General features: G+C 38.8%; 2 protein-coding genes across 3 annotated transcripts in view; both read left to right on the top strand.

The window, feature by feature from the left end:
• NBEA (neurobeachin) overlaps positions 1-24,821 on the top strand; it is a 344,666-nt gene that overhangs the window by 15,611 nt on the left and 304,234 nt on the right. For both annotated transcript variants that reach the window (XM_083735945.1, XM_083735946.1), the window contains exons 2-7: positions 12,610-12,841; positions 14,717-14,817; positions 15,029-15,124; positions 15,635-15,756; positions 21,318-21,444; positions 23,259-23,378. In XM_083735945.1, coding sequence (XP_083592071.1) covers positions 12,610-12,841; positions 14,717-14,817; positions 15,029-15,124; positions 15,635-15,756; positions 21,318-21,444; positions 23,259-23,378 — 798 coding nt within the window. The remainder of the gene's footprint in view (positions 1-12,609; positions 12,842-14,716; positions 14,818-15,028; positions 15,125-15,634; positions 15,757-21,317; positions 21,445-23,258; positions 23,379-24,821) is intronic.
• Positions 1-24,821, top strand: part of LOC310843240 (cilia- and flagella-associated protein 337-like) — a 1,288,916-nt gene that overhangs the window by 1,203,109 nt on the left and 60,986 nt on the right. The window lies entirely within an intron of this gene.

Here is a 24,821-nt window from a genome sequence, read left to right as displayed (position 1 = left end):
CTACTCCCACATAGCTAGAAGAAAGATGTCTGTGACATTTAGTGCCACTTTCAGAGAATCCTAGCTTGCTCTGCACAAACCAGAGGTGGTTTACAACAAACTTTGGTTAGATAAATTAGTCAGCTTCATAATTTGTGGTTTGAGGTGGACTGGTTTTGAAACAGGCCAGAGATTGTTTTAAACTACATTCACTGTTTCTTAAAGGTAAAGATAAAGATACCCCTGCCCGTACGGGCCAGTCTTGCCAGACTCTAGGGTTGTGCGCTCATCTCACTCTATAGGCCGGGAGCCAGCGCTGTTCACAGACACTTCCGGGTCACGTGGCCAGCGTGACAAGCTGCATCTGGCGAGCCAGCGCAGCACACGGAACACTGTTTACCTTCCCGCTGGTAAGCGGTCCCTATTTATCTACTTGCACCCAGGGGTGCTTTCGAACTGCTAGGTTGGCAGGCGCTGGGACCGAATAACGGGAGTGCACCCCGCCGCGGGGATGCGATCGGCAAGTCCTAGGCGCTGAGGTTTTACCCACAGCGCCACCCACGTCCCTCACTGTTTCTTACTTATTTATAAATCAGGATTCTGTGAAAGCAAAACAAAAGCTGTGAAAGTCCCTGTTATTGACTGCATGGGGCAGGGGTCTTTACTTTGGCTTCTTCCTGCTTGTGTCTGCACTAAGAGGCTGTAATTTAGTCAGTGATACATGAGAGGCATGCCAGTGTATTCCTTTACTGAGGTGACTGATAAGTTAGTACATTTATACTAAAAGTTAAAAATATAAATATTTGAACTATATTAGTTTTGTGGTGCTATTTTCAAATCTGCATATTAGAAAATTCCCTAAACTGTTTTAAACTATAAATATGCAAAACTAATGAGTACCATGATGTAGTTTTAATTTTTTTTTTTACTTTGTTGAGAGACTTTATTTACATATTACATGCAACTTGGTGAAAAAAGAGCAAAAACAAAATGGCAGAATATTGAAAAAATTTACCTCTAGTTTATATTAAATGAAGAATAATTCAAATTCTAGTTTGCCAAATTTTGGTGGAGAGCCAGTGTGGTGTAGTGGTTAAGAGCGGTAGTCTTGTAATCTGGGGAACCGGGTTCGCGTCTCCGCTCCTCCACATGCAGCTGCTGGGTGACCTTGGGCCAGTCACACTTCTCTGAAGTCTCTCAGCCCCACTCACCTCACAGAGTGTTTGTTGTGGGGGAGGAAGGGAAAGGAGAATGTTAGCCGCTTTGAGACTCCTGAAGGGGAGTGAAAGGCGGGATATCAAATCCAAACTCTTCTTCTTCTTCTTCTTCTTCTAATTTATGACTTATATTACATATGTGTAATATGTATTGTCTTTTACTTTTTAAAAGCGATTGTGCTAATTAAACCTCAGGGTATTTTGAGCATCATTAATGGTTGCATGGGTGTCCTTGATAAATTCCCATTTGGATAATTATATTGTCTACATAAACTCCTCCTCTAGTTTTTAGCTGATGTAGGAATCTTCCTTTATTCTCTTTAATGAAGTGTGGACTGCATATTGTTTAAAGTAGTTGTTGAATTCCTGTTGCAATTGTGGAGTGTATTTAGTCAGTCTAGATTAGATTTGGGCTATCAACTTTGTCAGTCCACAGTGAACAAAAACTTAAGCAACACAAGGTATTATTGTTAACCTTTGCATTCTGAGCTTAATCATGTGATTTAAGCACGTAAGTAGGATCAGAGATAGTCTAGCCACATAAAATCCTGATTGCGATGTTTAAAAACTTGAAGTATTTTGTTAATATTATATATTATATTAGTATTTTCATTTTATTTTTGAGATCTGGAAACATGCATTTGGTTAGTGTATTTTTGAAGCATTTAGGATTCATAATACAGTGAACTGACAAAACAGCTTCTGTTCATGAGCTTCAGTTTGTTACATATGAAAGTTTTTGAGACCACATTCCTAAGCATGCATTAACTTAATGTTAAGACAGAAGAAATCCATGTGATAATGTCATGTTAATACTATTTAGTAAGGACTACATCTAATTAGCAGCCTCTGGTGCTTTTCAGACTCTCTTGTAAACCATAGCTAAAGTTACCTGAGCAGCAGAAGTTGATGAGCTTGTATCAAGATTTCCTGATTTAATCAGAAATAAGAGTAGTATTAAGCAGTAAATCACTGTTAGATTTCTATTATATTTCTTCAGCTTGACCTGAGTTCCAAGGAAGGTATTGATATAAAATTGATATAAAAAATTAAACAGATTTTTATCATTTAAAAAAACAATTGTGTGTTTCCTTTTAAAAATCTGATTTAAAATAAAACATGAATTGAATGTAAACATGTAACTGCCTATATGTGTTATATGATGAGTGTAGATTTCTTAAAAGGACTTATAACAGTTTCAGTGACAGTCATGCAGGCCAGTGCAGGGTGGGGGCAGCTAGGTGCACTTGCCCCAGGCCTCAGAGGGCTAAGCTGGCTGGGGGGCCCTGCCAGGGACCAGCTGGTTTGAGTTTATGACAGTTATAAACTGTTTGAGTTTATAACTTTATTCTAACAAGACTCCTGCACTGAGCCTTAGACATGCTCTGCACATGCCTGCAGTGATGTATGCATTATTGTGGGTGTCCATATACATATAATATGTCTCACTTTGTTCAAGAGGACTTTTCCAAATAAGTGCGCAGAGGATTCTGCAGCCTTAGTTTTTAAGTAAGTGATCTTGGAAATGTACAAACAAAGGATTTTACTATTGCAGAATATAGGCAGTATGCTTCCAGCATTTCCCCTGTGCCCCTAAATCTGCTTTAGAGGGTCCTCCAACCCTCTAGTGCAGAAGTTCTCAACCTGTGGGTCCCCAGATGTTGGACTACAGCTCCCATCATCCCTGAGCTCTGGCCTTGCTCACTTGGGGTGATGGGAGTTGTAGTTCAACAAGATCTGGGGACCCACAGGTTGAGAAAGGCTGCCCTAGTGGGTGGATGCAGAGTGGGTAAGAATCATGGAAATGGTTTCCCTTCTTTTGCTGTCAGAAGCCTTGCCATCTGCTGAGCAACACCATTGGATATAACTCAAACAGAAAGGTAATCTTTCAATAAAACTAAATAAATTAAAATAATAAATTATTAAAAATCATTATGTTTATGTCTTCTCCCGTCTTCCAAAGACCTTGGGGTGGCATTACATAGTTTTCTTGTCACCCACTGTGTTCTCACAGTGGCTTAGGAATGTGAACCTGGGTCTCCCCAGTAGGGCATTTTGGTCACTGCAGCACACCAGCTCTAATTAAATTCTTCTTTTTTTCTAATTAAATTCTTTAGAGTTGTTTAAAATAATAATCTCAGTTAGTCAGGTGTTCTTCCTATATATTGTAACATACTGTTTAACATTGTAGCACTGTTGATAGCCTGGTTCTGAGGGTTTGATTCTAAAAGTAAGACTAAACATAAATACCTCACCCCAGTCAGCCAGTTCTGAAGGAGATGTGGAGAAGTAACCCTACTTTCTTTCACGCTCACCACCACCACCACCATCAAGGCTTTAGGACTGCTGGTTTGATGGAAATGTACACTCCTAGTGCATGATTTCTAGTAACCTTATGCTTTTCTTCTATGGTAATTTGCCTTGTCACTTGATTATTCACAGCTCTTATACTGCAAACATTTCTAGCTGCACTTTGCAGACCAAATTATTTCCAGTATTCAGACCCCTGGAACATTAGTGCCTTTATGGCTAAGGTTACAGTAAAGAGCAGCCAAAGAAACCACAGGGTGACTGATCATTTTAAACTGAACCACTTATGGTGAGTTAGTTAATTTGGAGACTATGGTAGTTGGGGAAACCACTGTTTTAATGAACAGCAGGGTTAAAAACTTGAATCTCAACTCTTCATAATTCAACTTTCTAAACTAACTTTTGTTAATCTGTTACTCATGAACCCAATGTAAGAAATACTACTTTCAGCCATTAATCTGAATTCAATAGAGGGAAGAGGATAATAAAATATGATGGGTTGTATGAAATTCATTTATTTATTTATTTGTAATCCACTTAATATCCCACCCTTCCCAAAGGAGCCCGGGATGACAAACACAACATAAAGATTGCACCCCCCTCAAAACAATATCATTATCTCAGACAATGATTTTGCAGTTTGCAGGAACATTATCTTTCAGACAGTAAATGCTGGAGTAAACAGGAATGTTTTTAATTCTTGATGAAAGTCAATAATGATGACTTGAGGGTGATTTGTTATTCTTCTTCCACCCTTCCACCCCTCCCCATCTCATCCAAAGCATTGGCAAACACTTTAGAACAGCATGAAGGTCTGTAGGAAAAAGAGGAATTTGTTCATTGATGGAAGGCTCCATTGGATCAAAGAGTGTTCCATCAGTTGAGGGGCAGTAATTGAATACACCTCTATATTTTTATAAAAGAAGGTGTAAATAGATATTGACAATGGATGTTTGTCCTTAGCTGGAATGTTTATCATAGATCTTCTCTGTCATTCCCCACAACTGAAAATTGGGCAGCTGAACATTACACAGGGTACAGAGATAGCCATGGAGATGATCCAAAAAGTGGAAGGCCCATAGCAGCACAAAATGAAGAAATGGTGGCTAATGTGGAGTTCATTGTCATGAAAGATTGCTGAGTTTCTGTTTGAAAATTTGTCATGGATTGGTGCTTTCATTAAAACTTGATCAGCTGCACAGAGATAGAGAGATCATATATCTGCCCCAAGCTGGTTTTGTTTCATCAAACAAATTGGTTTGGGACAGAAAACTACTTTGAGCTTCTTCTACCATCAAGTGGTATAGAAATTTTATGAAATAAATTATGAAATAAAAATAATTCAAAATCTGCCTTAAAAACAAAGTACTTATGAGGGTAGTTCCTTTCTTCCACTTTTAAAATGGTGTAAGCTTCTTAGAGTGGTTACTTCACCTGCCATGAGGAAAAAAGACATTTTACCTTTTAAAATGCTTCCAGGAATTGAATGCATATCATAACATTCAGTCCCTTTCTTGATAATTATACGGAAAAAAGATGGCTACCCATCTTATATTTTCTTTTCCATATCATGTCCTTGTACAGTGCAGCCACATGGTCACTTCAGTCCATTGATTATGCTTAATCTGCAAATCAGTCTGCTATGTATGGTTCTAGAGGAGCAAAATGAGAAGATTTGCTCCAAAATGTAGAGCAAGCAAGAATCCTTCCCAACTCTAGCTGAGTATTGGGCCCTCCATTCTCTTATAATAGATATTGCATCGTAATGAAAGAATTACTGTTTGGAATTTTTCTATTCCATTTTTCTTTTTATTTCAGAAACATGCCACATGTTTGAAATTCTAAATGTATGAACTTCACACTTTTACTCCAGTGCAGCAAAGGATTGCCTTTAGACTAGAAAGCTAATATAAATGAATTTGTGTAAATGTATAATTATTGGTTTATTGATAACTGGATTTGCCTTACATATAATACACAATCCTAAAATCCTCCTATTACTTGTAGTAATAGTTCCTGTTAGTTCCTTAATATCATCTGATCTCAGACATCTCAGGAGAGTTGCATCAGCAGGCCGAGGGATTTCAAACATTATTTGTTTAAACAAAAGAGTAAACCCAGACAGGTTTTCAGGTTTTCATATTTCTATTTATATAGTTGAATATCATTTACACTGAACTTTTGCTTGCCTTATTCTGCAAGGGACTACAGAGGGAAAAAAGTCTTAAGCTTTGTCTGTTCAACCGTTCTGCTACAAAAATAGGCTTGATGTGCACTGGGTAATGTTTATCCACTATTCTGTGGTAATTTTGATAATTGATATCAACATTACAAAAGCAGAAATTCCCCTGTGCAGGTACTGCATGCAATACCATAAGACTTCCAGATTCGTAGTGATTTGTATTCTTGAGTTCTGACTTAAATCTGCTTGGTGTTTATAGGTCAAATAATATACACTGAACTTTAAAAATTAAATCATCCATCTTACGTCTGTTTTAAGAGTTTATTTTTTAAAATGCATTTTCTGTTCTTCTATAGACAGTTGAAATATTAATAGCCAGGAATTTAGTAGTGTTCATAAGTAACATTTACTTAGACTGTACAGACTCCAAAGTTAATTCTTTATCTGTCCAGAAGGCAACTATACTAAAGAAATTGTGTAATAGGTTCTTTTTAAAACCCAAATTCTACTTTATTTAAAAAGATTTATATTCTCTGACATCTAGGTTAGTGAACAATTGATCAATATCAAGAGTTTAAGCAATGTATCAAACACCAGCAACATAGTTAAAACAGCAGAGGACTGAAGCCAAACAGATTTTATAAAGTTACAGATAGGTAGCCGTGTTGGTCTGCCATAGTCAAAACAAAAAAAATTCCTTCCAGTAGCACCTTAAAGACCAACTAAGTCAGTTCTTGGTATGAGCTTTCGTGTGCTACTGGAAGAGATTTTATAAAGGTCCAGAAAATTAAGTAGTGATTGTCTGAGACTGGGTGGCATAAGAAGAGGCTCCAAGTGAGGTTTCTGAGGTAGAGCATTCTGATGGTGTGCCACAACTCCGAAGGCCCTTTCACCTGTGACCAGGTAGTAGGTATCTAACATTGGAGTGCAGCAGCACTAGGGTCTCTGATGAAGACCTTGATGCATAGGATTTTGAAGAGTTTTTATTAGTAAGCACTTAAGTTATGTTTCAAGCAGCAGCTGGTGACGGTGCTTCAGAGATAGCATTCTACAGGGTTGGCTCCTGTTTGCCGGATAGCTTCTGTGTTCTGATCTAGCGTACATTTTTGAGAGGCAGACCTGCATATAACACACACGTGACTTTATATGGGATTGTGCTGTTGCCTTTTCTTCATTCAACCTTTCCTTGGTTAAAATTGTGCAAAGTCTTCCCTTTGTGTTAGGTCCTTTTCACAAGTTTTATGCCCCTATGTTGTCACATATGCTCTTGTATTCTTGCAGTTCAAAAAGTGAGTCACCTGAGACGTGGCAGATCTGTTCCCTGCTATATAAATGATGTTATGTGACCCATGTGCAGCTAACAACCCATTAAACAATTAAAACACAGTTGAACAAAAACAACACAATACAGTATAGCTCAGCAAACACTTCTCAGGAACTGCAAAGATAACTAACTACATAATCACATTCAAAACTGACCTTCCCTTTGATAAGAGTCATATCTTTGCTGCCTGGTAGATTAAACTGGATTCAGTTTGTTCACTCCCATCTAGTTCATCACGGCCTACAAATACTGCTTCTGAGCATTTGTAGTCTCCCTAGGAGCAAATAAAAATGAGAAAGTGGGATGCAGCACAGTCTGTCTTTAGCATTCATGTGACTATTCAGCCCAAATCACCTCCAATGGCTTTATGTAGATGTTGATGGCATTCAAAACAGGAAGGAAAATAGTGGAATTTCATAGGCTAAATGTGGTGGAGTAGGGTAGCTGTCTCCCAGCAGGACCTTCTGGGCCTTACTTTCCAAGAATGACCAGAGCCTTCAAAGCTTGGCATTTTTCAGTCCTGTTCCAGCAAAGTATCCCAAGAGACAAAGCTGATACGTTTCTGGCTAGAAGGGAGAAGTTTACTATGCTGGGTGTTCATTAGAGTTATGCATTTTTACCATGACTGGTAAAAAGAGAAGTATTTTCCAAATTATGCAGAGATCCAATTAGCCTGACCGCTCTATTTATTTCCACACCTGCCCCTTCTCCATTCAGTACTTACCTTTATCAATCATCCCCTTTCTCCAGTTAAGCTCAGGTTGCAGATATGAAACCCATAAATATTATGTGTTCCAAGTACTCCAACTCTGGGAGGTAGAGAGATTACCTGTTTTGAATGGGTTGATCTTCTCTAGAAGGAACAGTTTCATAGTTGGCCGTGCTCATAGATCCAGGATTATCACTGGAGGCTTAGGCAGCCATGGTGGTCAGGAGTGCTGCATTCTCTATATTAGACTGTTGAAACCTGCTCCAAATGGATGTGCCCTGAAAGCCTCATCTGGTCCAAAATGCAGTGGCCAGGTTACTGGTTCAGATTCAGTTTAGAACTCATATAACCCATGGTTTAAAACAGTTGCAGTAGTACCCTCACAACACCCCTATGAGGTAAAGTCAGACTGAGCTAATGGCTAAGTCAAATATGTTAAAGGCACGCAGCTAATTAAGTAAAGATCTTGTTAGTACTAATTATTACTCTTGTAAGTTTTGGCATTTAACATGAATGGTCTTGCTAAATTATGAAGGTCTGTCAAATTTCCATGTCCAGTGGTTTCGGTATATCAAAATGTGGCGTATACAGTCAAAAATAAATTGTCTGGGTAATATGAAAAATACATTTTGTTCCTCTATAGTTTAAGAAAGAGAAGGCTTTTAGGAACTGTTGTTGAATATTGAAACATGACTGCTTATGAGGGTTACAGATAGGTAAGCGTGTTGGTCTGCCATAGTCAAAACAAAAAAAATTCCTTCCAGTAGCACCTTAAAGACCTACAAGATCTCAAAGTAGCTGTTTTACTACAAAGGAATTTCAGAAATAGACTGGAAAGAGAAGCTGCTGAATTACAACTTATCACCAAACTTAAAACCATGGAGAAACCTGGCCTGAACAAAGACCTTGGATTCTTATCTCATTATACATGACAAAGCCATTTTTCACCTTTTCACCCCTTGCTTCTTCCTGTAAGACCTATTGCAGTCGTTAAGAGTCGTCAACAGGCTCATCACAGCTATCTGCCAATCACCCATTCCCACCAGCCTTCTGAGTAATACCCCTCCCCACCTTCTCACTATATAGAAGGGTCTGGAAACTTCTGTTTCAGTGTATCTGAAGAAGTGTGCATGCACACGAAAGCTCATACCAAGAACTGACTTAGTTGGTCTTTAAGGTGCTACTGGAAGGAATTTTTTTTGTTTTGCTTATGAGGGTGCTAGAGATCCTTTAGTTTGGGCTTCATATGTATAATATTAAAGCTTCTGTTGACAATCCTAGTTACAGGTAGTGAACAAATTTGAGAGCTTTTATATACTAACACAAACCATGTCAACATATTTTAGTAAATATTTGGCATCCGTCTGTCTTGAGAGACAGTGAAGTGTGCCCACAGGGGTGAAGTCAGACCACAACATTTGCAGCACTTAAGTGACCTACCTGGAGGGCAAGCCTGGGCAGTGTATGGAGGTTTTGGACTGCCCCTATGACATGACCCCCCTCTTGGCCTTACCAATGTGGTCCAAAAAAAGAAAAAGAAAAGCAATACGTTTGGCAGCAGCTTGGCTGCAGGAGTTTTCAGAAGGAGGCGTACAAGGTGTCATAGATCCAGGATTGGGCGTGCTCATAGATCCATAAATCTTAGCAATTCCACTCTAGATTTGTGTAGGGCAGGCATGGCCAAACTTGGCCCTCCAGCTGTTTTGGGACTACAATTCTCATCATGCCTGACCACTGGTCCTGTTAGCTAGGGATGGTGGCAGTTGTAGTCCCAAAACAACTGGAGGGCCAAGTTTGGCCATGCCTGGTGTAGGGTATACTCATTAGCCTTTTCTTCTCCCAAAGATATCCCACAAGGCAGCAGAGGCTTAGGACCAGAGTTTTCCTTTCCTAGATGGGCTCCTTTCCCATCTACCCCTCACTTCCCTATACAGCAGGTGGAGAAACCGCCTTCTTGACTGTTGGACCCACTACTCATCTCATCCCCTAAATCTGCTGGAGTCTGTCTTTGCATGCAGGGAAGTGCCTAACTCACTGAGGATTTGAAACTCATTGGCTACCCTCACTTGGTTTAGCTGGGCAGTCGAAGTTGTTCTTGGGATGTGGTTGCCGTCACATGCTGACCACTTCTAGGAGCCACAGAGAGTTGAGTGCAGGGTGGGGTACCAAAGGTGTACAAACTACCCCAGGATGACTTGTCCGCCACCAGAGGTATTACCACTCCCCCAGCACACTGTACACCCCAGATGTTTGAATAGTCCTGTAAATAATAAAATAAGATGGAGTTAATTCTGCTTAAGAGCAGAGCATACATGCAATGAGAAGTCAAAACAAGATTAGCAAGTGATGCCTTTCACTTAAAGTTTTAATTCTTTTAAAGGTCAGCAACATGGTGTGATGCCTTTATTTTGGAGCAGGAAACTTTCTCCAAGAATCAACCACTTACTGAGATTGTGCTATGGATTACCACAGATGTAAATTTCTCAACTCAGAATCCACAATTCATTTATCCCAGAGCAGTTTTGAAGGACACCTCTAAAGGAGTTTAATGCCTGCTGAGATATAAACAATTTGTAAATTGATTATGCTTTCTGACATTGTTCTGTCTGTTAGAGGTAGAATGCTGGGTTTGATGGATTACCAATCTAAAGCAGTAAAAAAATACATTTTTAAATTTGTGTTACACAGTTGAAAATAGCCTTTAATGAACTAAAATGGGCTACTTCTACATTATACGTACACATGGGTTTGTTTTTATGTTAGCAATGTGTCGGCCAGAGATTTACCTTATCAAAATATGTTGTATACATTATTAGACATACTTTTAAAATTTATTTCATACAACCATTGGGTATGTTAATGAAAACTATATTTTGCATATTTATTTTTCCATGAGAATGCAGTTTCAAAGAACCCTTGTTCTTTTGAACAGCACACTTTTGCTTATTGGTTCCTTGCCTGGAATCTCTACATCAGAGCTTTCCAAATTTTTCATGTTGGTGACACACTTTTTAGACATGCATCATTTCGCAATACAGTAATTTAGTTTTACTGGGAAACTGAAGGTTAAACTAACCCCTTTCCAGCCCCGGGAGGAGTGCGGGGAGCGTTCATAAGACACACCTACATCCTTCAGCTGACACATAGTTTGGAAAACTCTGCTCTACGTGTTTGTGTTATTGTGTGTTTTCCCATGAATTTTGAACCCTAAAGCTGTTGGCTTGGGAACCTCTACCTCTACAGATTGACTCAAACATTCCTACAGGCTTTACATAAATTTAGTATTTAGCATTTCATGGAGGTTGGGGTATATGTTCACTTGCAAGATTCGGGTCTCTGGGTTGTATCCAATGCTAGTCCTACTCAGAGTAGAATCATGGATGTTAACGAACATGACTAACTTAGGTCCATAAATTTCAATGGGTTTACCCTTTCAACTATAGGCATGTATACCTACCTAAGAGATTGTCAGTGTTTGTATTTATGAATACATATGTGTGAGCCATCCTGAAGGACTAGCAAGTTGCAGAATAATTATTTGTACTTAGTAATTATTTTTTTACTTATGATGTAAAGCAAGTTGGAGTTTCCATAGATCAAGTTGGGTCTGATTTCAAACTAGAAATTGTTTGATCATTATATTCTCTAATTAAAGAACTGTTGAACAAAATTATATGACTTTATTCAAGCACAGGTTACTGATTCAGAAGACTTAATAGTTACCAGAAATGTTTATAAATCAGACACTTCATGTTTCATCAACAATAAAAATAAAATTCTAAGATTTAAAGCAGAAGATGAATTTATTACACTAGATAGAAAAGAACAATTTTTTTATTGTGTTTGAGCTGTTATAGAAACTGCTAATGCTTATAATTTACTGTCTGCTAATAGATATTTGAATTACTACAGTTATCTAAGCTCAATGTTTACAGATAATTTTGTTGTCTTCCCTCCCTCACTGTTTATAATAGCTTTATTAGAGTGACATATATAAGGAAACAATTCCTTTTTTCTGATATGACAGATTTAATGCTTAGTAAAACTGAATTATTTTGTTTGGTGTGGTAGATTTTATGAGTGTCTTGGACTATTTTTTCTATAATTCTGGAAAATTTATGTGTAGCATTAATTTTTTTTAACACCAATATAATGTTTTGCTAGATGGTGCCTGATATGCCACTTATTTCCTTAAGTTTGGTTTGCATATTTCTGGATTAATAACTGTGTAAAATTGTATGTTTGTTGACTTCCATTGACCAAAATTCTTTACTGTTATTCACACTGTATTTTAGAATGCTTCTTTGAATGTTTCCAATTACTGTGAGGGGCTTGTCCTAGGATGATCCAAGTGATGCATTAACCAATACTGTTGGATGCAATAATTCTCTTCCTTCAGGAGAAGGAGTCTTCCTCCATTGAATGAACCTTTCCTGTGATGGAGGAAACTCCTTCTGTAAAAGAAATGGAAATACTTGATATGAATGACAGTTTTTTGCCATTTAATAGCATAAAAAATTCTGCCATCTGACAGAGCTGCCACAGCTCAGTTTCCTGATAGGGATGGCCCTAAGTATGTCTGATTCTCATCAGAAGACTAAATGTTTATGCAAGATAATCTTACTTGGCTACGAGTGATCGCCAAAGAAGAAGACTAACACAACAAAGTGAAAACTGTCATCATGTTCTGGCTGCTTCTCTGCTTGCCTTTTCAGAATGCCAGCAGAAAAAGGAAACACAGATAGCCCTAGCAAAGTAGACCAATTTGTATAGGTCACAAAGTGTTTAGTAAGCATTAAGAGTGATTTTGGTAGTGTGCCTGAATCTTCTTGAAAACTGCTTAGCAAGTAAATAAACATTTTCTCTTTTTCTGTGTGTTTGTTTTCAGCTGGTTGGTGGAGAATTCGATCTAGAGATGAACTTTATAATCCAAGATGCAGAAAGTATAACATGCATGTCAGAACTTTTAGAACACTGTGATGTAACATGTCAAGCAGAAATTTGGAGTATGTTCACCGCCATCCTCCGTAAAAGTGTCCGCAATTTACAGACCAGCACAGAAGTTGGTTTAATTGAGCAAGTGCTACTGAAGATGAGTACTGTGGATGACATGATCGCAGGTATAAACCACCAAATTGATGAGTAGAATCGAAATATTTCTGAACACTGTGGATGTAGTGCTGAATCTCAGCTATCATCTGAATTCGTTGGGGGGATATAGTAATTTTGTAACAAAGGCACATATTACCCTAGTTAGTCAGTGAGCAAACTACCATGAAAGTGGCACCCTACTCAACTCAATTGCAGCTTTTTGTACCTTTTACCAGGAAATTAGTGAAGAATTCATATTTCTTAATTGAAGTAATGCAGATTTGACCGGGGCTGGGATATTGAATTGCGACGTGTGTCTGTCACTAATGAATATAACAAAATCCTAATAAACCATTATTTCTTTATCTGCACTTCCTCTGGTTAATGGAGGCAATGAAAAAGTAACCTGGTTTACAAATCACATTAAACCACAGTTTAAAAACACTGTAATGCTGGAGTACACTGTTCTAAAGTTCCTGTACCTATTTCCGCTCCCTCACCTGTGCTGGTACCACACTCGGGACACAATAAGATGAAGTCTGACTTGTCATGTCATCTGAACCTGGGATAGTTCTTTGTGTCTGCAAACAAACCATGAGCAGTAACCAAGGTTTGTTCCTGCAGTGTGCATTTGAATGGCCAGTACGGTGGTACCTTGGTTTAAGAACAGCCCTGTTTATGAAGTATTCAGTATATGAACTCCGCAAAACCGGAAGTAGTGTTCCCATTAGCAAACTTTACCTCCGTCTACGATTGGAAGCCGAACGGTGACAGGGCACCGGCGGCGGGAGGCCTGATTAGGGAAAGCGCGCCTCGGTTTAAGCACAGCTTTGGTTTAAGAAAAGCTTCTGGAATGGATTAAGTTCGTAAACCGAGGTACCACTGTAGTATCTTTTGTGGCTAATAAAAAATAGCAACTACATGTTGAATTTTCCCTTTCCACACAATTATGTGAAGTAGACTAAATTGTGGTATGATGGTTCATGTTCCCTACAAACCCTGGGTCATGTGGCCAGCATGACTAAACCGCTTCTGGCGCAATGGAACACTGTGAAGGAAACCAGAGTGCACGGAAACGCCGTTTGTTTTCCCGCAGCAGCGGTACCTATTTATGTACTTGCACTGGCATGCTTTTGAACTGCTAGGTTGGCAGGAGCTGGGACAGAGCAATGGGAGCTCACCCTGTTGCAGGGATCCAAACAGCTGACCTTCTGATTGGCAAGCCCAGAAGGCTCAGTGGTTTAGACCACAGTGCAACCCACATCTCTTGAAATATAGACTTGGAGGATCTGTATTGGAGGGTCTATATTAGTAGTCACAGGAAAGGAAGGATAAATAATCTTCCAGCTTGATATACAGTGGAACCTCGGGTTACAGACACTTCAGGTTATGTGTTTTCAGGCTGCGCACTGCGCTGAACCAGGAAGTACTGGAGCGGGTTACTTCCAGGTTTTGGCTCTCGCGCATGCACAGAAGCACTGAAGCGCAACCCGCGTGTGCGCAGATGTGGCGCTGCATGTTGCGAACACTGCAGGTTGTGAACGTGCCTCCTGCACGGATCACATTCGCAACCCGCGGTTCCACTGTATCTTCTGTTTCTTAGGGGGCAATAGGAATAAGGTTTTATAAACAAATAGCTTTTTGACCTGAGATGCCCCCAAATGGTGCACAACATATTAAAATAGAAACCAGATAAGAGAACATTCTAACAAATGTGTTGGTTTGTTACTTTTAGTCATTTAAAAGCAGGATCATTTTATTAATAGCATGTAATGGTAGTAGGAGTTTTATAGCTGGAGGCAGTATTAAGGGTTGGGGAAGCTAGCATTCAGAAAGTTTAATTTTAAAATCCAGCTTGAACAACATTTGAACAAATTCTAGTGTACTTTTATTTTTCTTTGAAGATCTTCTCGTAGACATGTTGGGGGTACTTGCCAGCTACAGCATCACTGTCAAGGAGTTGAAACTTTTGTTCAGCATGCTTCGTGGTGAAAATGGAATATGGGTAAGCTGTATCTGGTGCAATTATGTTTATGATTTATTTTATTTGTCCATAGATTTGTGTGAAATTAAAAGTTTGTCTCTGTTTTAAATATTATTTTTGCTAACTGCTTGCAGAATTATTTTCTAGTCTTGTAAATAGTGAATGCATTGCAAAGATAATCATTATCAGGTGGTTGTATTTTACAGTTCCACAATTGTGTTTTTTTTGACAGCCTAGACATGCAGTCAAGCTCTTATCAGTCCTTAATCAGATGCCACAAAGACATGGTCCTGACACTTTTTTCAACTTCCCAGGCTGCAGTGCTGCAGTAAGTTTTAAACAATATCTATCTTTCCTAAATGAAAATTAAAAGTTTAAAATTCGTAAGAAATAAGAAATGAAATCCTTATCTATTGGGTAAATGTATTTTGCAGTCTTTGAGGAAATATAGTTGGTAAATATTCTACATATAATAGTGCTATTTTTCTGTAGTATAACACTTGGGATAAAGATTCCTTTTAATATACTTTACCCAGTAAAATAGTTTGCATTAGGAACAACTGTGGGCTCCACTCCTCGATTACGCCATGCCATTGTTTGGTATGTTCTTAGCATATTTTTTTAAAAAAGAGGTGAAAAAGAGTAAACCCTGACTAAAATTGTTGACCAATTGGTTTTAAAGTCCTGTTGTCGCCTCTAACTCATTATTCTAGTATTAAGGTATGTGATGGTGTGATATGCAGATTTGCTCGTAGTGAGATTAGAAATAGTTTTATTGCCTAAAAATGTAATTTAGCATTCTGGCACAATACATGTTATTGTTTTACTTTTTTTATAGGCAATTGCATTGCCTCCTATTGCCAAGTGGCCTTATCAAAATGGGTTTACGCTTAACACTTGGTTTCGCATGGATCCATTGAACAATATTAATGTAGATAAGGATAAACCGTATCTCTATTGGTAAGTAAAATCTATGTATTCTGATCCTATTTTTGAAATGAAAAAATTATTGAGTTCATTTTTAATATTTATTGAAGTGATTTGTTACTTAGATCAGCAATAGCCAATAGGCAGAATAGAGGCTGGACCTTGGTTGCACATAATTTTATATGATTTTTATTGAATTTGCAGCATTTTCATTAAGCTAATATAAATTGTTGTCCCGTGTTGCATTCATAATGAAAATAAACATGTTATCAAAAGTTGAGAAATGTAGATATTTCGATACTTCATTCCTGTTCCAGGCCTGTGATACCCTTCATACTTTTCACCTCTGCAGGAATCAAATTCTGTATCAAAATACATTTATGGCTTCTAGATTTCTGTCTTGAATTAGCATTCAGTTAATTAGCATCTATTTGTATGGTGAAGTATAGGTTTTAAGAGTGTCATGTACTTGAAAGAAAAACCTGAATGATTAAGGAGACTAAAATTTTGTCCATCTGAATTTCTACCTGAACTTTTTAAAGGCCCATTTTGCAAGATTTTATAAAATAACAATCTTAGATTAAGAAAAAGTAAATGTGTTGTTGAAAAACACTTTATTGAATGTGTGTATATGCTGCATAGATTTGCATGCCAGGAATTGGATCTTAGAAGTAGCCTCTGGCTCCCTGAGAAATGTGCATGCAACTCATAGTTTTTACAGTGTAATATGTGAAGTAGCCCTGGCAAAGAGCAATTTGGTGCCAGTTATTTTAAGGATCAGAAGTCTTCTTTTTCTAAAAAAATATGTGGCTTTTGTCACCTATAGGATTTCCAAACTGTGATTCAGTCAAGTGCCTTGCAAGACTCTGAGGACAAAGTTGTTGGACTTCATAGTGTCTTATATGCCACTATCACAGCAAATCTAGTAGAGGTTCCATTGCTGCATTTGGTCCAATGTTATGAGATTATTTCATTTAAACTATCCTGTCTGATCATGTGGATAGGATACTAGGATACTTGATCCAACCACATGCCCTCTGGACTACTTCCCTTCCTGACTGATTTAAGCTAGCTGGAGTGGTGTGGTTGAGTAGGTCCAGGGTGTTGTGAATACATTATTGTGTGATGTGGGGGTAGCAGCCACCCTTAAAGAGGCAGTGGTGTGGCTGCTACTTAAAAAGCCCACATTGGACCCATTGGTATGTAATAACTACCAAGCATTTTCCAATATTGTGTTTGCGGGAGGAGGTTGTAGAAAGAGTGGTAGCAGAAAAAACTACAGGTGTTCCTGATAGATAATGATTAGCTGGATCCCCTTCAGTCTAGGTTTAGGCCTAGTTTTAAGATTGGCATTGGTTGCCCTGATGGATGACTTGTATCAGGAGATAGACAGGGGGAATTGCTACAGTGACCTTGCTACTCTTACCGTTGACCACAAATTCTTCATAATTGACTGAGTGTGATGATCATTGTACTATAGTGCTTCCTTTCCTATCTGCATACTCAAGTCCACACAGTAACATTGGAGGAGCATTCTTTGAGCTCCTGGCGCTTAATCTGTGGGGTTGCTCAGGGCACCTTTATGTCTCAAGAGTTATTTAACATCTATATGAAGCCATTTGGAGTGATCATTAGGAGTTTTGCAGCATGGTGCCATAGGTATACTGATGAAACACAGTTCTGTTTCTCCATAACATTTGAATCAGGGGTGGCTGTGAAATTCCTGGACTGGTGCCTTAATGCAGTGGTGGACCGGATGAAGCCCAATATACTGAGTTTGAACTTTTGGAGGATGGTGGCTCTGTTACAGTGTATGTGTCTGAACCCACTCGTGTGTCCAGCACTTATGTGAATTCATACACACACTACCAAGAAGTTTTGGATGTTTTGCTAGAGTTACGAAGTGTCTGTGTTATGAATATGTGTTTACCTGATGCCCACAATAAGTTTTCACACAAAATCAATTTTAAAAATTGGTTTATTACATGAAATGTGAGTGATAGAATATATAAATGCTGCTTCAGATAGCAAAATTACTATTTAAGCAGGCAGCAAATCCTACAGTACTTACACACCTTGATCTAAAGAGTGACAGCATCCCTAACTATTCTCAAAATCTGTGTCCTGAAGTGGAGCATAGTGTCAGGCCGGTCCTCGGGAGCACTATTGATGCTGAGGGGATTTACCAATTTTAAGGCAAGACAGTTCAATCCAGAAATCTGGGTTAGTTAGTACATGGCATTTTTCCTACATGGGTGTAATGGGGGGGGGCATAAACACGTGCACACATTTTCAAAAATTACTCTAGCTTTCCAGTATAAAATACACATAATTTTCATGTGGCTTTATACATGGAAAATGTTGTATATGAAGAAATCCTTGGGATAAGTTGGTGCATTTTGCTTCATTTTTGGTGCTGCTTATTTTGACATGCAGGAATTCTTCACAAGTTGACAATTGATTTAATTAGAGATTTTGCTGCATATCCTGGAGTGAGATTGTTCAAATGTCTGGAAATAAATCAAAGCAGAATGTCAAGTTTTCTGCAGCATATTTTGAGGTGAACAGAGGACATGTTTCTGCTCCCATTCAAATGAGCAAAATCTAACATGAAGGAATATTCCTCCAAACCTCAATTCGTATGTGATCAGAGGTGGCAGAACTTGATATTTAAATGGTTAGTTAGAGCTGCAACTGATATAAACTTAGTGATTTTTTAAAATGTTACATTCTTTTATCATTAATTACTTAATGTGATGACTATGACCCAGCCACCTTTAGTTCCTGGCCACCTGGAGAAGGAGACCTGGCCACAACAGTTTACCCCTCTCTTATATTTCCCCCTTCCCTCATTGAAGTACTTGCTACTACCAGATTATTTACAGGTAGTCCCTTATCGAAAAGCCTCCAAGGGGTCTCTGAAGGCTCCTTAGGTAGGAAATTAAAGCTCCAAATGCTAGAGGGTTTAGAACCTGAGACTATAGGAACATAAGATTTGCCCTGCAGAATCAGGCCAGTGACCCAGTTAGTACAGCATCCTATTCTCACACCGGCCAACCAGATGCCTCTGGGAATCTGTCAAGCAGGATCTAAGCACATGAGCACTCCCATAAGCAAATGGTGTTTGGAAGCATTGCTGTCTCCAGCTGTGGAGGTTTAAACAATGAGTTTACTAAGATGAAGAAATACAGAGTTTTAAAAGAGAGGAATCAGTTATAGAAAACTGGTATTTTGGGGTTTGGAGAAAAATTGTCAAAACAAGGTAGATTAAAACACATTCACTTTCCTTGGATTAAATCTCATATAGGTATATAAATTCAATAAACAACAACAACAACAGTCCCTAAACAACCCTTCTTCCTCATCATGCTGACTCCTGCATTTATCTACTTGCCTTCTGTCTGTTTGTCTTTTTTAGGCCTCCCTTTTCAGTCACATGCTTCTCCTTGCAAGCAAGTTTAGAGCTTTTAAATTTCCTGACCCCAGAGAGAGATGCTTTATGAGCATTAGGGCATACATTGGAACTCCAAGTTAACTCTATACACCCTAAATAAACACGGAAAAATATGGATTCCCAATTTATACAGGTGTCCTACCACATACGTGGGCTTGTGTTCTGGGATTGAAATCACATAAATTGGGGAGCATGGCACTTTAATAGTGAGGGCGCGCAGGGAGGAGAAGGGGGAGAGAGACGTCCATCACCAGGACTGTTGCCCCTCCACTTGGGGCTGCTGCCTGTAGCCTTCCCTTCAGTCACTTCCAGGTAGTGGCCCTGAGTAACTTCTGAGTAGCAGTAGTTCACTTTCTTTGCTTTCTTTCTCCCCTTCCCATTTTGACCCAGCTGCTCTTGTTGCCCTCGGCCTCCCCTATCGGCTCAGCTACTCACACTTTCCCACCACCCCCTTTCTCCTCCATGCTCTGGTCCTGCCTGGTTTGGAGACGGATATGTTCCTCTCCCACTGGCTTGGGCTGGCATGGCTAGTTGGGCAGTCAGTCACTCATTCACTCATTCTCTAGGGTGCCCCTGAGGGGTGCTTTGGGGCACAGTGGGCAGGCGCTGATCCCATGTGCTCTGGTCCCCTCCCCCTGCCTGCCTCTCTCTTTTGTCTGAGGTTGAGTGGCCTGGCAGTGGTGGTGGTGGCTCAGGACTTGCACAGTGCATGGGCGAGCGCACATGGGTGGTGGCGGCTCTGACAGCCTGCTTTCACCTATTGTTTGGTGCCACAGCTGGGTGTGCCCCAAAGTGCCCGGAGTGGGGATCTGAGCCACAGGTAGGAGTGGCCAGTCTATTTCCCAGCGCTGCACGTATACGTGGTTGCATATGGGTCAAACACAAGTAAGTGAGGGGATGCCTGTATACAAGCAGTAAAGTGCAACTCTTTCGCAATTTGCTACAAATTAACAGTTTAAGCTTATGAAGACGGCGAAGGTTTGAAGATGTTTGGAAATCGTCAGAGGATATGTCAGTTCCCCTGAACAGATTTTGGTGGTGCATAGGGTGCTGCTGGTGGGAAGTAAGAGCCATTCCGTCACGGCAGATACATGCTGTCAGATATTACCCTGTGGTCATAGAATCATAGAATTCTAGAACTGGAAGGCACCCCAAAGCTCATCCAGTTTAACCTCATGTAATCCAGGAATCTCAACTAAAGCACCCATGGTAACTGTTTAGTAAAGCTCTCTTGTATATATTTCTTTATTATACTGTGCTAAATGTTTAACATAAATGACAAGAGCAACAAAAAGCACCACATAGAAGCAAGAGGATTATCTTTTAGTGATTATAAACAAGAAAAGTAGGCAGATGAGCTCTTGCTTTTCTACGTCTGGTGCCTTTGATTATGGAAAGGTAGAAATAATAGCCAATGTTAAATTTGATAATCTGAATTAACACCATTCAATAGAACAGCTGTTTAGAATTTTAACTGAATGGTAATGGTAACAGACACAACAAAGTAAGGTTGAAAAGGCTTTAAACAAATTTGTCCACACAGACTTGAAAAAACATATTTGTAACAAAGCAAATATAATGGATTCAGAACACACAGAGTAACAAATCTACCCTATTTTGTGAAGGACCTGACTACTTCTTGTTTTGCCAAAATATCAAATTGTTGGAACAAGGTCATGCACGTTCAAATCCCTCCTCTGCCATGAACTGATGAGATAGTAGCAAAAAAGTCCTTAAAACTTAGCTTCACTTCCTGATCTGTAAAAGGGGATGTCAGTGATGTATGTCAGAGCTGGTGCAAAGACAAGCATAGCAAAGTGTTTAAAATGTTTATTAAGTTAGAAGATGCCCGTAGCATTTGAAAAGATGTCATACCGCATTGTGCAGATAGTGGCAGAAGGCCAGTCAACTATTTTCCATTATTCTAGATTCCAGGATTTGATCATTGTAAATAACTAAAGCAACAATCAACCATTTGAAAGACTTTTTTGTGTTTCTGTGGAGTGGAGTGCGTACTTATTATAATGCATGAATGGTCAGTTATAACTCTTAACCTTTTATCTAAATTAAGCATGTTGTTGTTTTGCTAGATCAAGGTAATTTTCTCATATTTGTTTTAAAAAACATGCTCTTATTTCAGTTTTCGCACTAGCAAAGGCGTTGGGTATTCTGCTCATTTTGTTGGCAACTGCTTAATAGTCACATCATTGAAGTCAAAAGGCAAAGGTTTTCAACACTGTGTGAAGTATGATTTTCAGCCACGAAAGGTAAGCACAAAATGCTTATATAATGAATGGCAAGGAATAGTCATATACCCCTGCAATCAGTTTAATTTCATATAATTGTGGTTAAACTCATAAAGGTAATCTCAAGAACAGCTAATTTGTTTTAATTATTAATTTTATTTTGAACTAATCTGGAAATGAGGCACTTCAGCAAATCAGTTGCACAATGTATGTAACAGGTTGTCAAAACAGACATTCCACATAATAAAATTTCTATGCATTTATTTTGGTCCTTTTTATAAGAGTTTCCTCTGCTTTCAATGTATAAAGAAAATGGATTGGAACAGACTATTTTCAATAAAATAAAAAAGCAAAGTCTGTAAATCCTATCTCATTCGGTTTAAGAGAGCTTGCTACAATCACAAATGTAATGTGAATTGATAGTCAGGTTACCTGGTTACCAGTGTTTGCAAGCATAAGGACTTGCCATAACATCCTTCAACAAATGCTGCTGCTGCTTTAATTTCTGGAAGGCCTTCATTTCAAGGTGTTTTTCACCTTGACCTTCAGCACAGCTGGGAAGACATTTAACCTTAATTCTAGCTGTTCTACAAATAGGAAAATATAGATACTAGTATTCCTTCCTTCCAACTTGAATGCATAATAGTGGTCTGGGTGTCTGTTGTATGCCTATATTTGCTGTTCAGTGACATTTCCAGTCTTCAAAAGAATGCAGGTAAAAAGTATTTAAAGGTGACATGTAACAGGATTACCAGCGTTCCATTGCTATTAGGATTATATTCTAATCTACTTGAAAATGCCAAAAATAAATAGAATATAAAGCACATCATGAGGTTTAAATGAAATGCAGTATTTATTTTTCCCCAATAAAAAGATCTAAATTCCAAACAAATTAGCTTCCCTTTACAAACCCAGTAATTCAGCCACCATTCAGTGTACCTCTTATAGAACTGCCTCTTATGGAAGAAAACAGTATGGCAATGCTTAACTTAAAATAGCAACTTATTGATTACAAAACATGTTCTTAAATAAACTAAGAGCTAAAGAGTTTTTGTGAACATGGAATGTGCATTGCCAGGCCCCACAATATTTGACTGACCTTTATAGCCATATTGTAAATTATGGGTTGTTGGGGTCCAGCCCCTTTTCTTACTGTTTTGACTTAAAATAAATAAGATCTGCATGCAAAGTATATGCTTATAAGGCTCCAAGCACAACTAGTATTTTTACATATATTGTTATGAGTCCTACTGATTTAAGTAGATTGGGGATGCCTTACTCCCAAGTATTGGGAAATTGGAAAAGAAAATCACCAGTGGTTAGGAGCATATATAAAGCTTATAATGCAAAAATACATACACATGAGGAAAGTTTTTCATATATAGGTAATTGAGGCCAATTGTTACAGTAGCTAGGGTTCAAGTTTCTATTTAAACAGACCAATTTAGGTGATTTAGTAGTCGTAGTCATAAATTAGCAGTCAGGTGGTTCATATAAAAAACAATTTTTGGAACTGCTGAACTGTTTGCCTTTTCTCATGGGGAACCTCTAGCTAAAAGTGTAGTCTAGAACCTGAAGTCTGTGAATTCTCAGTTTAGATTGTGTTTGTAGGTCGTTTGTGTTTATATATTTATTAATTTTTAATTTCTATGATAACTATAACTATAGCTAAAGATTTCAGTGTAACTGGAAACTTGTTTATTACAGGACAATTGCAGTTCTCTTGTTTTTTTAAAGAAAGCACTAATCTAATGTATTAGAATTAAAAGTGTGATATTTTAAAAATTGCAAGATTGTTGATTCATGTTAATGGTGTGTTTTCCATTTCTTTCTAGTGGTACATGATTAGCATTGTGCACATCTACAATCGCTGGAGAAACAGTGAAATTCGCTGTTATGTTAATGGTCAGCTTGTATCCTATGGTGACATGGCTTGGCATGTGAACACAAATGATGTATGTTTCTTCCCTTTATACTATACCTGAATATATGCACAATACAATTCATAAATATATTTCTTTCCAGAAACTGCTATGAGAGGAATAAGAGACAATGATTATTCCTCAATCCAGGGTTCTCTCATTCTTCAAACAACTTACTTCAATTGAGTAAAGCCTTTTGGAGGCTCAGATTTCAATAGAATAGCAACACTGGAGAGAGGAAATTAAATGCTTTGTCTGGCACCATTTTTGCAGCCTAATTGCTATTTGCCACCCTTGTGTAAATGTACAAGGATCTGCATCTTTTTTCAATAGTGCAAAGGAAAATATTTGATTGTTCCCTTGGTGGAAAATGTCGCAGGGACAGAAGAATTAAATACCCTTTCCCCACAATTATGGGTAGGGGCTGTAGCTGCTGCTGCTGTTGCTGAGATTTAGATGCCCCTCTGTAGAGGTGAAAGACCTCTTAGAATAGACTGCTATCACAGGCTGATGGATCCAATTGGTTTGCAGATAACTCTGGAGACTTTTCCAGCTAGCAAGTCTGGATACTTTGTCAAAACCCTAATCAATCTGTGAAACATGAAAATGACTTGGGAAGTTGGCACAGATGCCCTCTGAACACCTTCTCCGATTGTGCCTTGCCCAAGCCTTAATGTGGCCATACACCGGAGATGCAACGAAACAAGTTGGAAGATAGCTGAAATGCAAATGGAGGAAGACGCCAGACACATACAGTCGAACACAAGTGTGTGTGCACATTGCTAAACTTACTTCGTGGCAGTGAAGAACAGTTACTCTCTGCCACCATTGGAACCTTAGTGTCTTGTCCAGCAAAGCTTATGAGTCCTTTTATTTTCTTGCCCTAAGAAGGTGGTGAAACCCTCACTACCCTACTGTAATTTATTTGCAAGACATTTTGAGGACAATCCTGCTGATTATCCACAGGATCTTAGACTCTGCTATTGTAACAGGTGATGCTGGTTTTCAGAGCACTGTCAGGTCAGGTGTTAATGGACAAGTTCCAGTTGATAAAACTAGAGGACATGGACAAGGTGCTTGAATGGGTGTTGATGAACACTTGCATTATTGACCTTTGCCGCTCATGGCTGATAATGTCTAGCTGGGACAGGACTGTTGGCTGAGCCTTGAAGGTAATTAATACTTTTCTGAGAGAGGTGAAGTGGTCCTAGACTGTCTGAAAGGAGGCCACTCCTTAAGGAACTCTTCTTGAACTCAGAATACTTGAACAGCTATTGGCTGGTTGAAATTGCCCCCTTCCTGTGCAAAGTACTTGAATGGGTGGGCAATGACCAACTTATTCCAGGCACTCTGGAATAAGACTAATTGTCTAGATCCATTTCAGTGAGGGGTCACACCCAGTATTGACACGTGATACCACTTTGGTTTCCATGTATGATGACTGATGTCTGGAGAGGCATAGTGGGATTGTGTTGT

This window comes from Podarcis gaigeae (genome assembly GCF_964106915.1).
Source record: "Podarcis gaigeae genome assembly, chromosome: 4".
In the NCBI taxonomy this organism is placed as follows: domain Eukaryota; kingdom Metazoa; phylum Chordata; class Lepidosauria; order Squamata; family Lacertidae; genus Podarcis; species Podarcis gaigeae.
This window is presented reverse-complemented; position numbering and strand designations above follow the sequence as displayed.